The sequence below is a fragment of the Trachurus japonicus genome, chromosome 8 (assembly GCF_045865225.1).
Source record: "Trachurus japonicus isolate A0001 chromosome 8, Traja_1.0".
NCBI classification, from domain to species: Eukaryota; Metazoa; Chordata; class Actinopteri; order Carangiformes; family Carangidae; genus Trachurus; species Trachurus japonicus.
In genome coordinates, this window is record NC_140914.1 from 3,457,482 (window position 1) to 3,470,086 (window position 12,605).

General features: G+C 42.1%; 1 protein-coding gene across 1 annotated transcript; it reads right to left on the reverse strand.

Annotated features, from left to right (window-relative positions):
• Positions 1 to 1,086: 1,086 nt before the first annotated feature.
• Positions 1,087 to 12,031, reverse strand: nfatc2ip (nuclear factor of activated T cells 2 interacting protein). The gene is made up of 9 exons (XM_085783366.1): positions 11,983 to 12,031; positions 11,005 to 11,103; positions 10,235 to 10,295; positions 8,253 to 8,391; positions 7,417 to 7,497; positions 5,268 to 5,496; positions 4,452 to 4,596; positions 3,464 to 3,606; positions 1,087 to 1,285 (listed from the first exon to the last, which is right to left on the reverse strand). The coding sequence occupies exons 1-9, from the start codon at positions 11,992 to 11,994 to the stop codon at positions 1,124 to 1,126; spliced, it is 1,071 nt and encodes a 356-aa protein (XP_085639492.1). The 5' UTR covers positions 11,995 to 12,031; the 3' UTR covers positions 1,087 to 1,123.
• Between the last annotated feature and the right edge of the window lie 574 nt (positions 12,032 to 12,605).

Sequence of the window (12,605 nt, forward strand, 5' to 3'; positions counted from 1 at the left end):
TTACAATAAAAAACATTTCTCATTTTGATGAATATGAATATTTGTACAGATATAAAACATGAGATTCAAAATGAAACATGTGAAAATGTTTCTGACCCAGAGATAAGCTGCACTGTTTATTCTCGACATTATTGCACACGACACTTTTTCTTTCCGTTACACTCTGTGACCTCACCTGGTTGTATTCATATACTTTTTCTTGTGTATTTTCTTACCTTGCTCAGTTCATACAAGCTGTACATGTACTTGTATTCATTCCCACCCACACTGCAATATCTCTGATCAAACAATATGTATATACAGTTTTTTTTTCTCTATTTAAATAATCTTTGTACATATCTTTGTGCATTTCCCACATGTGAAATCAAAAGCCTTATGTAATGAAATGACATTTTAATTATTAGAAATTAAAATTATGTATGTCACAAATACAGATGCATATGTTTATTCATACTTACTTACTAGTAGTGCATATAAACATTTATAATATTTATATGCATGTTGTTTTAATCAATCAACACATGTCGTGATGTGATGTGATGTAATGTAATGGCGTGTCTTTGTCCGTCAGCTGTTTTTATTATTTTATTTTATTTTGAAAAATGTCTAAAAATACGAATCCACTTCACTTCAATCTAAATTATTTGATCTTCTTTTTCTATTTTCAAAATTTACAACAAAGTGCGTTTTACAAATGAAATTAAAAAACAAACCAACACTGCAAAAACTCAAAATCTTTCCAAGAATATTTGTCTTATTTTTTGTCAAAATGTCTAATTTCTAGTCAAAACTAATCTCTTTCCACTTAAAATAACTTGTTTTTAGATAATTTTCACTTGTTTCAAACTAATTTTCACTTGAAATAAGTAGAAAAATCTGCCAGTGAAAGCAAGTTTTTTGTGCTCGTAATAAGAAAGAAAAACTTGATCCACTATCAGATTTTTCTACTTATTTCAAGTGAAAATCTGCTTGAAAGAAGTAAAAAGTGTCTAAAAACAAGCCGCTTTTTGAGTGTAATTTGATTAGTTTTGACTAGAAATAAGACAAATATTCTTGGTAAGATGTTGAGTTTTTGCAGTGAAACAACTTTTTACATGTTATGTACAGACATTATGGGCTGCGTTCAGGTCCAGACCTCGACGATGTCGCCGTGCTCCATGTCGAGCTCCGCCGGCGTCTGGCGCTCCGACACCTTGGAGCCGTCGAAGTGGAAACGGACTTTTCCCCGAGCGCAGGGAGACATCCGGGACAAATACTGGGAGAAGACCGAGCCCAGCGGAGCGTCCTGGAGGAGGAGGAGGAGGAGAGACGGTGAGGAGGATGAGGAGGTGGTGGAGGAGGAGGAGGAGGAGGAGGAAGAAGAAGAAGAAGAAGAAGAAGATGAAGAAGAGGAGAGAGGAGGAGGAAGAAGAGGGGGAGGTGGAGAAGAGGGGAAGGAGCAAGAGGAAGAGTGGAGGAGGAGGAAAAGGAGGACAGAGGAGGAGGAGGAAGAAGAGGTGTAGAGAGGAAGACGAAGAGTAGGAAGAGGAGGAGAAAGAGGAAGAGGAGAAAGGAGGAAGAAGAAGAAAAGAAGAGGAGGATGAGAGAGGAAGAGGAGGAGAAAATGTGGAGGAAGAAGAGAGGAAGAGCAGAGGAGGAGGAAGAGGAGGAGGACGAGAGAGGAAGACGAAGAGGAGGAGAAAGAGGAAGAGGAGAAAGAGAAGAGGAAGAGGAGAGAGGAGAGGAGGAGGAAGAGGAGAAGAGGAAGAGTGGAGGAGAAGGAAGAAGAGAGGAAGAGGAGGAAAGCAAGAGGAGGAGGAGGAGAAAGAGAAGAGGAGGAGGAAGAGGAGAGGAGGAGGAGGAAAGCAAGAGGAGGAGGAAGAGGAGGAGGAGGAGGAAGAAGAGAGAGGAGGAGAAGAAGAGGAAGAGTAGAGGAGGAGGAAGAGAAAGGAGGAGGAGGAGGAGGAGGAAGAGAAGGAGGAGGAGAGAGGAAGAAAAGGAGGAGGTGGAGAAGAGGAGAAAGAGCAAGAGGAAGAGTGGAGGATGAGGAAAGGAAAAGGAGGAGAGAGGAAGAGCAAGAGGAAGAGGAGAGAGGAGGAGGAAGAAGAAGAAAAGGAGGAGGATAAGAGAGGAAGACGAAGAGGAGGAGAAAGAGGAAGAGGAGAAAGAGAAGAGGAAGAGGAGGAGAAAAGGGGAAGGAGCAAGAGGAAGAGTGGAGGAGGAAAAGGAGGACAGAGGAAGAGGAGAAAGGAGGAAGAAGAAGAGAAAGAAGAGGAGGATGAGAGAGGAAGAGGAGGAGAAAATGTGGAGGAAGAAGAGAGGAAGAGCAGAGGAGGAGGAAGAGGAGGAGGACGAGAGAGGAAGACGAAGAGGAGGAGAAAGAGGAAGAGGAGAAAGAGAAGAGGAAGAGGAGAGGAGGAGGAAGAGGAGAAGAGGAAGAGTGGAGGAGAAGGAAGAAGAGAGGAAGAGGAGGAAAGCAAGAGGAGGAGGAGGAGAAAGAGAAGAGGAGGAGGAAGAGGAGAGGAGGAGGAGGAAGAGGAGGAGGAGGAGGAAGAAGAGAGAGGAGGAGAAGAAGAGGAAGAGTGGAGGAGGAGGAAGAGGAGGAGGAGGAGAGAGGAAGAAAAGGAGGAGGTGGAGAAGAGGAGAAAGAGCAAGAGGAAGAGTGGAGGATGAGGAAAGGAAAAGGAGGAGAGAGGAAGAGCAAGAGGAAGAGGAGAGAGGAGGAGGAAGAAGAAGAAAAGGAGGAGGATAAGAGAGGAAGACGAAGAGGAGGAGAAAGAGGAAGAGGAGAAAGAGAAGAGGAAGAGGAGGAGAAAAGGGGAAGGAGCAAGAGGAAGAGTGGAGGAGGAAAAGGAGGACAGAGGAGGAGGAGAAAGAAGAGGTGGAGAGAGGAGGAGAAAGAGGAAGAGGAGAAAGAAGAGGAGGATGAGAGAGGAAGAGGAGGAGAAAATGTGGAGGAAGAAGAGAGGAAGAGCAGAGGAGGAGGAAGAGGAGGAGGACGAGAGAGGAAGACGAAGAGGAGGAGAAAGAGGAAGAGGAGAAAGAGAAGAGGAAGAGTGGAGGAGAAGGAAGAAGAGAGGAAGAGGAGGAAAGCAAGAGGAGGAGGAGGAGAAAGAGAAGAGGAGGAGGAAGAGGAGAGGAGGAGGAAGAGGAGAGGAAGAGGAGGAGGAGGAGGAAGAAGAGAGAGGAGGAGGAAGAGGAGGAGGAGGTCAAGAAGAGGAGGAAGAGGAGGAGTTAAGAGGAAGAAAAGGAGGACGAGAGAGGAAGAGGAGAAAGAGGAAGAGAGAGGAAGACGAAGGGGAGGAGAAAGAGGAAGAGGAGGAGAGAGGAGGAGGTCAAGAAGAGGAGGAAGAGGAGGAGTTAAGAGGAATAAAAGGAGGAGGAGGAGAGAGGAAGAGGAGGAAGAAGAAGAAGAGGAGGAAAAGAGGAGGAGAAAGAGAAAGAGGAGGTGGAGAGAGGAAGACGAAGAGGAGGAGTTACGAACTCTGTGCAGAGAGAACTCCTGTGACGAGTCTCGGTCTTTGCTCTGCAGTCGAACAGTGATGATGTCACCGCCGCCACCGCCGGCGTTGCCGCCGCCGCAGTCGCCTCCCGTGTTCTTCTCCTCGGCTGCCATGACGACACACTCTGCACAGAGAGGAGCAGGAACACTCATCAGATCCAAGATGGCGGCACGTGACCGAGTGCAGCATTATCAGTTCATTCATTTATCTAAATTAGCACCGTGCTCATTAACACTAGAACCGCCAAGGGGCCATTTTTACCCCCCTGGTGTTTTTAAATATGTGTCACTCTGTTACAGTCTGTGGGATTTGACAAGTAGCCTACCTATCCTAGTGACCATGCCTGAAGAGAAAAGGAGTTAATGTGGTGTTAAAACGCACTTAAAACTAAATCTCAACAATGTGCATTAAGAGCGTGTGGACAGTGTTTCATCCGTATCGGCCCGAATGTAGAGACGACTCGCGTGTGCAGCGTGTGTGTTGCTACTGACACTGCAGAACCACGGAAAGCGCCTCAGTCAAACCATACACGTGAGTTTGTTTGTGTGTGTGTCTGTGCCTGTGTGTGCGTCTGTGTGTGTGTGTATGAGTGTGAGAGAGAAGAAGGGGGAGAGAAAAAACGGCGAAATGTATTTTTGACGTTTTCGATTCATAACGAAATAGTCTAGGCTAAAGCACCTGTAAAATTAATAAATCCCCATAGATTCAAAATTTAAAAGTATTTTTATCAAGCACTACTTATTATTTAAAAGAAATGATGAAAATGAACAACTTTACTGCTTAAAAAAAGGACATCCTTGTGATTGATGACGGAGTGGAGGCGGGGGGTAAAAATTACCCCCTCGGCGGTTCTAGGGGGTGTTGGAATGTCGGCGGTTCTAGTGTTAATGCTAAGTGTTTTAGTTGACGTTCTTCAGACTCGATAAGATAAAGACACGCTGCATATTCTCTCTGTGTGACGTCACTCACCGATGATGTCAGCGATGCCGAGGCCGAGCTCGCCGACGGTGGCGTGGGTCTGCAGCTCCTCGTCCTCCCTGAGCAGCAGCAGGCGAGGGGGCGGGACCTCCAGGGTGACGGACAGCTGGGCCAGAACATCGCTTAACGGTGTCGACTGAAAACAGGGATGCAAACGGGTCAGGACCAAAAAAGAGAGGAATTTCCCGGGGCGTTGGGGGGGGGCTCACCATTAACAATAATAATAATTACATTACAATATCACGGAAAAGTCAATCTCCGTTGGTAATAGTTCAACCTCAACCAAGTATTGAGTGCATATAGATGGACATAGTTTTCAGAAGGCCAACATTTCTATATTAAAAATGCAAATTTTAAAAAGACAGAGTTGTTTTAGAGGGAAATACAGAGACTGTTGATGAAAAACTGTCCCTGAAGGCAACGTGCATCAGTGGTTTTGCATGAATTTCCCTCTAAAACAACTCTGTGTGGTAACGTTGTGTTATTATCTCATAGCGTGGTGAATGTGCAGCTCACAACTTGTCCACCAGAGCGTTGTGGAGTTGTTGGATTGTGTATTTGATGAGTTTGATGATGAGGGAAACCAAGAAATCCCATAATGAGCCTCCGTAGCGTAGCTCTGAGCAGCTCACGGCTCTGCTCCACCGCTCTAAAAACAGCTTGCACCGACAATTAAAGGTAACGAACCTACTGCTATGACTATAGGGATTATGGCAATGGGCCAATTTGACTAAATGTTGAACTATCGCTTTAACCCAAATAACTTCAGATAAAACCAAACCCAAGTACGTTGTCATGGTTACGCACAGGCAGGACGGGGATCTTGTGGATGTCGGCCCGGCAGCGGATCTTGAGGGGGATCTCCCGGGCCGAGGAGCTGTAGGGGGACGACCGCGAGCCGGGGCCGGGGGTCATGATGATGACATCATCATCATCATCATCATCACCACCGAGCCGTCTGGACTCAGAACCGGTTCTGTCCTGATGCTCCGGAGAGAGGAGGGAGCTGACGGCCCGGAGCCTCCGGTCGATCTCACTGAGGAGGAGGAGGAAGAAGAGGAGGCGGGGGCGGAGTTTAAAAACAATAAACAGTTTATTGTCTTTAAAGATGATTAAAAAGGGACATTGTGTAGGAATTCCTCCCATCTAGCGTTGTGGTTGTAGATCTCAAGCAACTCAAATGGTATTTTTCATGCTGCATTCACGTGAAATTGGGCAGACGGCAGATGGACGACAGCCGCTGCACGTAACGGCATAAACAAGCCTCTATGTACAGGGTTCCTACAGCTTAAGATGGGTTAAATTTAAGACTTTTTAAGACTTTTTTAAAGCCACTTGAAATGAAATTTAAGACCGACTTCATAATAAACACAAATGCAGAAAAAAGAAAAAAAAACACCACATCAATTACATAGGGTTAGGGACAATTTGACCCACTTTCCTATGTGATCCAAGGTAAAGTGACTGCTACATGAACATTGGATTGTGTCTCTTTCCAGCTGTCCTTTCAAAATAAAAGCATAAGAAGGAGCTGGTGGCGGTGAGAAATTTAGCGTTGACGGCCGCCACTAACTTCTCTATGTCATTACCAATTATTTTGAGATTTGAGACTAATTATAATCATAAAATACCACTTACCAAGTGTTAACATTTTTAAGACTTTTGAAAAATGTATTTAAGACATTTTAATATAATGCCAATTAAGGCCTTGTTTTTAGATTAATGAATTCAATGTCTTTTAAGACTTTTTAAGGATCCGTAAGAACCCTGTATGTAAACAAGTGGTCCGTCAGCACGAGGCAAAACAATACACGTGACAATATGTTGTCATGGCGATGTGGTATTGTTTTACCGTCTTTCTCTGGACTTCTGTGACTAAATTGACATCTGGTTTGTTACCGACCGACGGCCGTCTGCCTGACTGCAGGTGAATGCAGCATCAGTCGTGTTGCCATGTTTTTTTAACGTTCAGTGGCAGCGTGACGGTAGGTAACCACGGAAACTCAGCGGAGACACCGGAGCTGTCGGCTCAGTCACCACGGTAACGCAGTGAGGAGGAATGGAGTGTTACACTGATGCTGCATTCACCTGCAGTCGGGCAGACGGCCGTCGGTCGGTAACAAACCAGATGTCATTTCACAGAAGTCCAGAGAAAGACGGTAAAACAATACCACATCGCCATGACAACATATTGTCACGTGTATTGTTTTGCCTCGTGCTGACGGACCACTTGTTTACATAGAGGCTTGTTTATGCCGTTACGTGCAGCGGCTGTCGTCCGTCTGCCGTCTGCCCAATTTCACTTGAATGCAGCATGAAAAATACGACTGAGTTGCTTGAGATATACATGTACCTTTAAACATTAAATGTGTCTGCTGTGGATTTATCGCTCAGTGCTAAGATACAATAATCAGAATTACATTATTAATAATATTTAATATTTGTCTTTAAAATCGACAAATGAAAATATTTTTTTAAGTATATATTTTTTATTTTATCCCACATAAGACGCTCACATGACAAGCTACAAAAATGGGGGAAATAAAGTAGGTAAAACAGCACGCGGACAGAAAAAAAATAAAATAAATAAAAATAAAAATACAACATACAAAAAAAAAAAAAACCCAAACAACAAAAATCACCAACAACAAGAAAACAAAATAAAAATAAATTATAATAATAAAAAACAATAAGAAAGCAATTTATAAGAGTACCATAGTTTACAAAATGAAAATATTATTACTAAAATAAAAGCAGAATAAAACAAGATAAATTATTATTATATTTTCTTTTCTTTTTTTTTTTTTTAACCTTTATTTAACCAGGCAAAATCAATTAAGAACAAGTTCTTATTTACAATGATGGCCTGACAAGAGGCATAAGCTTCTTGATGGGGGGGCTGTAATTCCTATTCTAACACCCAGATGTTTCACTTTTATCAGCTACACAGACTCACCTGATCTTCCTCTTGACGTGTCTGGACTGTTTCTGGACCGGGCTCTCTGGCGGCGGAGGAGACGGGCAGCGCACGGCGTCTCTGAGGACGGAGACCGAGACAGAGGTGAGGACACGTTCACAGTAGGACTGGGACGATTCGCTTTTCTCCCGATTCGATTCTTCTACGATTTTTTGATTTAAAATTGCGATTCTACGATATTGCTGATTCTCTCGATTTTTAGTCTGCATTTTTAACATTTATCTGCACACAAATACTGTAGGAGCCTATTAATTAACATACTCCATTATAAAGTGAACTTAAACCCTTTTCAAAACCTGGACTCTCTGTATGTAAAAAAGGCGAACAAATGCACATTGCACAGTATTAAAAAACATTTTTTTTTTAAAAAAGAAATCGATTTAAAATCGTCAAAAAAGATATCGCGATATTTATGTGAATCGATTTTTTTCTCCCACCCCTAGTTCACATAATTCGCATGAGCTGCAGCAGGTGAGTTTATACACTCTTGGACAGCTATAAAGAACTTGACAGCTAATTTTACTCTTTTTATTTATAATCATGGTCTTATTTCATATTAAAGCAATATGTTTTTAATCTTCTGAATTGTATGGAACTACAGATGTACTGTATGACATGAATCACAATGTGGCGGGGGGGCTGAACTTGATAAGCTTTGCTTCTTTCAGCCCCCTCTCAAACTTGCACAGTATCATTATTGTTTTGTTTCTTGTTACATAGATTGTTTGTCTTTTGATGTGCTTGTTTGAGACAAATAAAAATCAAATCAAATCAAATCAAAGTAGATCGGCTGTGATTGGAACGTCTCCACCTACGCTTTGTTCGGTTCTGCTCGTTTCTGCTCCAGCTCGTCCTCGTCCGAGTCGCTGATGCCGACCACGACCGGCGGCGGCGTTGTCGACGTTCCCCGAGATGAAAACTGAGACCACGAGCTGATGTCGTCTGCCTCGTCGCCTGAAGAGAAGAGAAACACGGAAGAACACACACTCTCAGTCTGGGTTTGTTTTTATTCAGGGTAAATACAGGAATCTTGAAGTTAATTTTAATACCTTTTTAAGACTTTTTCAAGACCTTCTCAATATTTTTCAATATCTCACCGCCACTTCAAACTGTATCCATTTACATCAGTGACACTTTTTCAGTTTTAGTTTGTGATAAAGACTATAGACCACCATGATATAACAGAATTCAAAATAGGCTGGGATAATAAATCAAAGGCAAAGTTTATAAAAAATAGAACATTGCTCCACTCTCAAAAAACAAAAACAACAATCTTCTTTTCTTTTTATGTACCGGTTCATCTTTGTTTTTTAATAAAATGAATAAATTCACAATTTTTCCTTGGATGCATGTTTATAACCAAGGATTTAACCCAATACATCCATAAAACAGGTAACGTTAAGTACAAAAAGTAATAATAGTACCAAGATTATATAGAATCAAAATATACCAAATAGGGCTGACCTCCAAAAGTCGACTATTCGACGATTCGATTCGGAGGGATCTGATTCGACTATGAACCTCGTAGTCGAATCTAACCAAGACCGTACCATTCTGACTATATGGGGGTGCCCACGGCTGCTGAGCATAAATTGTTACATAGAATGTCTTTTTTCGTTATAAAAAGACTATTTTGATACAAAATCTGCCTACTTTCTGTTAATAAAGAGTTCAAAATTATGTGTGCGTTTAAACGGTAGTCTTAGCTTCTTACTACGTATTAATAAATCACCCACTGCAGTTGCACAATCAAATGAGCGGAGGTGAGCAGTAGGACCGTCAAAGAAGTCACTGCAGAACACTCACTGAGTGGCAAAAAGACGAGAGGCAGAGCCGCCAAAGTTTAAAATCAAGGAAGTCTGACAGTCTAACTTTGTCAACATTTATCATGCATGACCTGACAGAACAGCAAAACATTGTGAGGATACATCTGACTTTGACCGAGTTACATTCAAGAACCTGCTTTCAATCACGGAAAATAAATTCAGCGGTGATTTTTTTTCGATGGATCAGCTGTGTTTACCGTTTCAAGTGTCAATAGTTCTGATGGTTAGACAGATGAATTAGTCCCTAACACATCCTAAAGTTTGACATGTCAGAGTTTTTCAGAAGAGGAACTTGTTTTTTTTTCCGACTTCCGAGTTGTAATGAACGCACCATCAGTGTCGGGAGTCACAGCTGTGATCTCGTCCCTCTGCAGCCTGTCTGTCTCTCTGCCGGTGCCGCGGTCACACTGTGTGTTACAGGATTGATTAACGTAATGTACGGATTGTCGAGTCCTTCTGACCTCCGTTTGTTTTGATACTACATGTTTTACCCGGTTTCTCTGTGTCCACGACCACCGCTATCCTTTTTTTTTTTTTTTTTTTTACCACCGCTATCCTTCATCACGTTGAGGGATTAGGGATGACTCACAGTCCGAGCAAAAGGAGCGTTGTCCAGGGCAACGTAACATAAACGCATACCCTGGCTCACAATGGCTACTAAAAATCATCCAAAGTGTGGAAAATAAATAAAGGTATTTGTTTTACACCTACCATATTTTTTGGGTGTTTTAGCTCTTTTGTTTGAAACGGGAAAAAGTCGCAAATTTGCTGCTATCTAAAAAAAAAAAAAAAGGTTCGACGATCAGTCGACTACGGCAAAATCTGACGAATCAGATTCGACTATGAAAATCCTTAGTCGAAAACAGCCCTAATACCAAAACAATTGAGTAGAATATCATATGGAAAAATAACCATATATGAGAAAAACAGAAAAAAACAGAAAGAAAAGAAATGTCAGTCTGTGTTTCTACCTTTCGTCTCCGTCTCCGTGAAGACGGGCGCCATCGGCTTCAGCTGCAGGCTGCTGCTCACCTGGAGGACAGACGCTCAGGTGAGTCAAACTTCTGTCTGTTCAATAAAGACTGGAGCTGCAACATTTAATCGATTAAATCGAACAATAGTCGATTATTAAATTAATCGTCAACTATTTTGATTTGGTTTGAGTAGTTTTTTTTAAAGAAAAAAAGTCCAGATTCTCTGATTTCAGCTTCTTGAATGTGAATATTTCTGGTTTCTTTGTTCCTTTATGACAATAAACTGAGTCTCTCTTTGGTTTGTGGACAAAACAAGACATTAGAGGACGATGTCGTCTGGTGGTTTGAGAAACACTGATTGATTTTATTGACCAAACAACTTATCGATTAATCGTTTAAATAATCGACAGATTAATCGATAATGAAAATAATCAGTAGTTGCAGCTCTAATAAAGAGTTTAAAAAGTCTTCACACGCCAGCTGTCTTTCTTGGGTTTCAATAAAAACATTAATGAATGGAGTCACTCATACAACCACATGAACAGTCAGTGGGTCAGTGATCCAGATGTTCTCGACTCCTTATAGTTCCCAAAACACACGTCAATAGTCACAATATACGACATCAAAGATGGTTCTGACGACAATCATCACTAGACACAACAATCCCTTGAGCTTTCACAACCTTTACACTTACACACATGATTATACAACATATACAAAACATACACACTTCTTCTCCTTCTTCTCTGTGTGTGTGTGTGTGTTACCTTGCTGGAGTAAACCGGCACCGGGATGATGGCTGACGGGTCGAGGATCCGCCGGCGCTTGGGAGGAGGTTTCACTGAGGGCACGTCACTGTTGGTCACCTGACAAACACACACACACACACACACACAATATATATAATATTAACATTTTTTGCTTTTAATGTTGTTCTATTTCCTGACATTACTAGTTTGTGACCTTAAAACCATTCTGTATTAATCAAAGGGACATAACATTAACAATCAAGCCTGTGCATATTCTCATTTGTCCAGGTCATAGTATCTAGTATAGTATAACCAAGTCCAGTTGCTTTTGACTTAAACTCCTTTGAAACATTACCAATCAGCGTTTTTAATCTATAAATGTGTAAAGTTAATATTTCTACATGTTGATGAGCTCAGTCTGTCTGAATTGTTGAACATAAACTATTAAAATGACATTAAATGACACTTCAGTCTGTTCTAAATCTTTCATTAACGACACTTTTAGAGGCTTCTAAACGCATCTCAGTGTTTGTTTTGTGTTGATGTGACGTTCACTGGCGGTTGTTAATGTTGTCACTCGTTCACATTCAGTTACATAACGAAGTGTTGACGTTTATCTACGAGGTTAAATCGGTTCAAGTACCAAGTACAAGGGTCGTTTATTGTTATTACTACAAGGTTTAAAAAGCGAAAGCGAAACAACCACACGGCCACACAGAGAGATAACTGCGGGGCTTTTATTTTGAAGGACTCTAATTAAATCAAATTAAACGTAGCTAACATCCGGGGCCGACAGCGATGCTAACCTAACGGACAGTTAACTTAAATCTTTCCCGCCGTTGGGTTTTAAAGCGTCTCTACGGGCTCGCGACTCAGCCGTTAGCTTCTGTTCCCGTTAACGGGCCGGTGAACTCGTTGTTTCCGGCCCCGTTCGCCGGTAAAGAACCGGATTTAACGGTAAAAAGCAGCAGCAGCAACGAAACAACTGTCACTCACCGACTCAGCCATGACGCTTTCTGTTTCTGCTGCGCGCCGCCGCTGACGCCTTCACGGACTGTGGGGAAAAATAACTCACCAGCAGATTTACATGATTTTAGGCTACTTGGGATTTTCCCTCCCAGTTTGTGTTGCCTTCAGGGACTGTGGGACAACTGACTGAAAAAAAAGAAAGAAAAAAAAAACGACTCACTGTAATTAAAAAAGAAAAAAAAAAGAAGAAAAGAATTACATTACGAGAAAAACTCACGCATTCAAAATGAAACTGAAGAAAAAGTAAAGCAGAAGTAAGCGATCCGGTGGTTTTGGCTAACTTCCTGTCAGCCGATGGAGTTAGCAGTCCCCGCCCTCGTCCCTACGTCACCACATTCAGGCGCATCCCTTGGCTGCACACACAGAGAGGACTGCCCCTTTATGCCGTTCTCTCTCCTCATTGGATAAAGGTTGTAGGATACAAGGAAAGTTTTCTCCTCGGCTCAGAGCAGAGCAGAGTGACTGACAGACCCGTGTTTCAGACCAAACACTCTATAGAAGTGATTGCTGTCGGAAGATACAACTATTTAAGACTTAGATTAACACAAATATTCCGCTTACTTCTGCTTTAATGTGACCCTAAAATAATC

Coding starts and splice junctions, on each gene's coding strand:
- nfatc2ip (XM_085783366.1), bottom strand. Junction 8,392..10,234: donor CACGGAGACGGAGACGAAAG/GTAGAAACACAG, acceptor TCTTCTCTTCAG/GCGACGAGGCAGACGACATC. Junction 7,498..8,252: donor CGAGCAGAACCGAACAAAGC/GTAGGTGGAGAC, acceptor CTCCGTCCTCAG/AGACGCCGTGCGCTGCCCGT.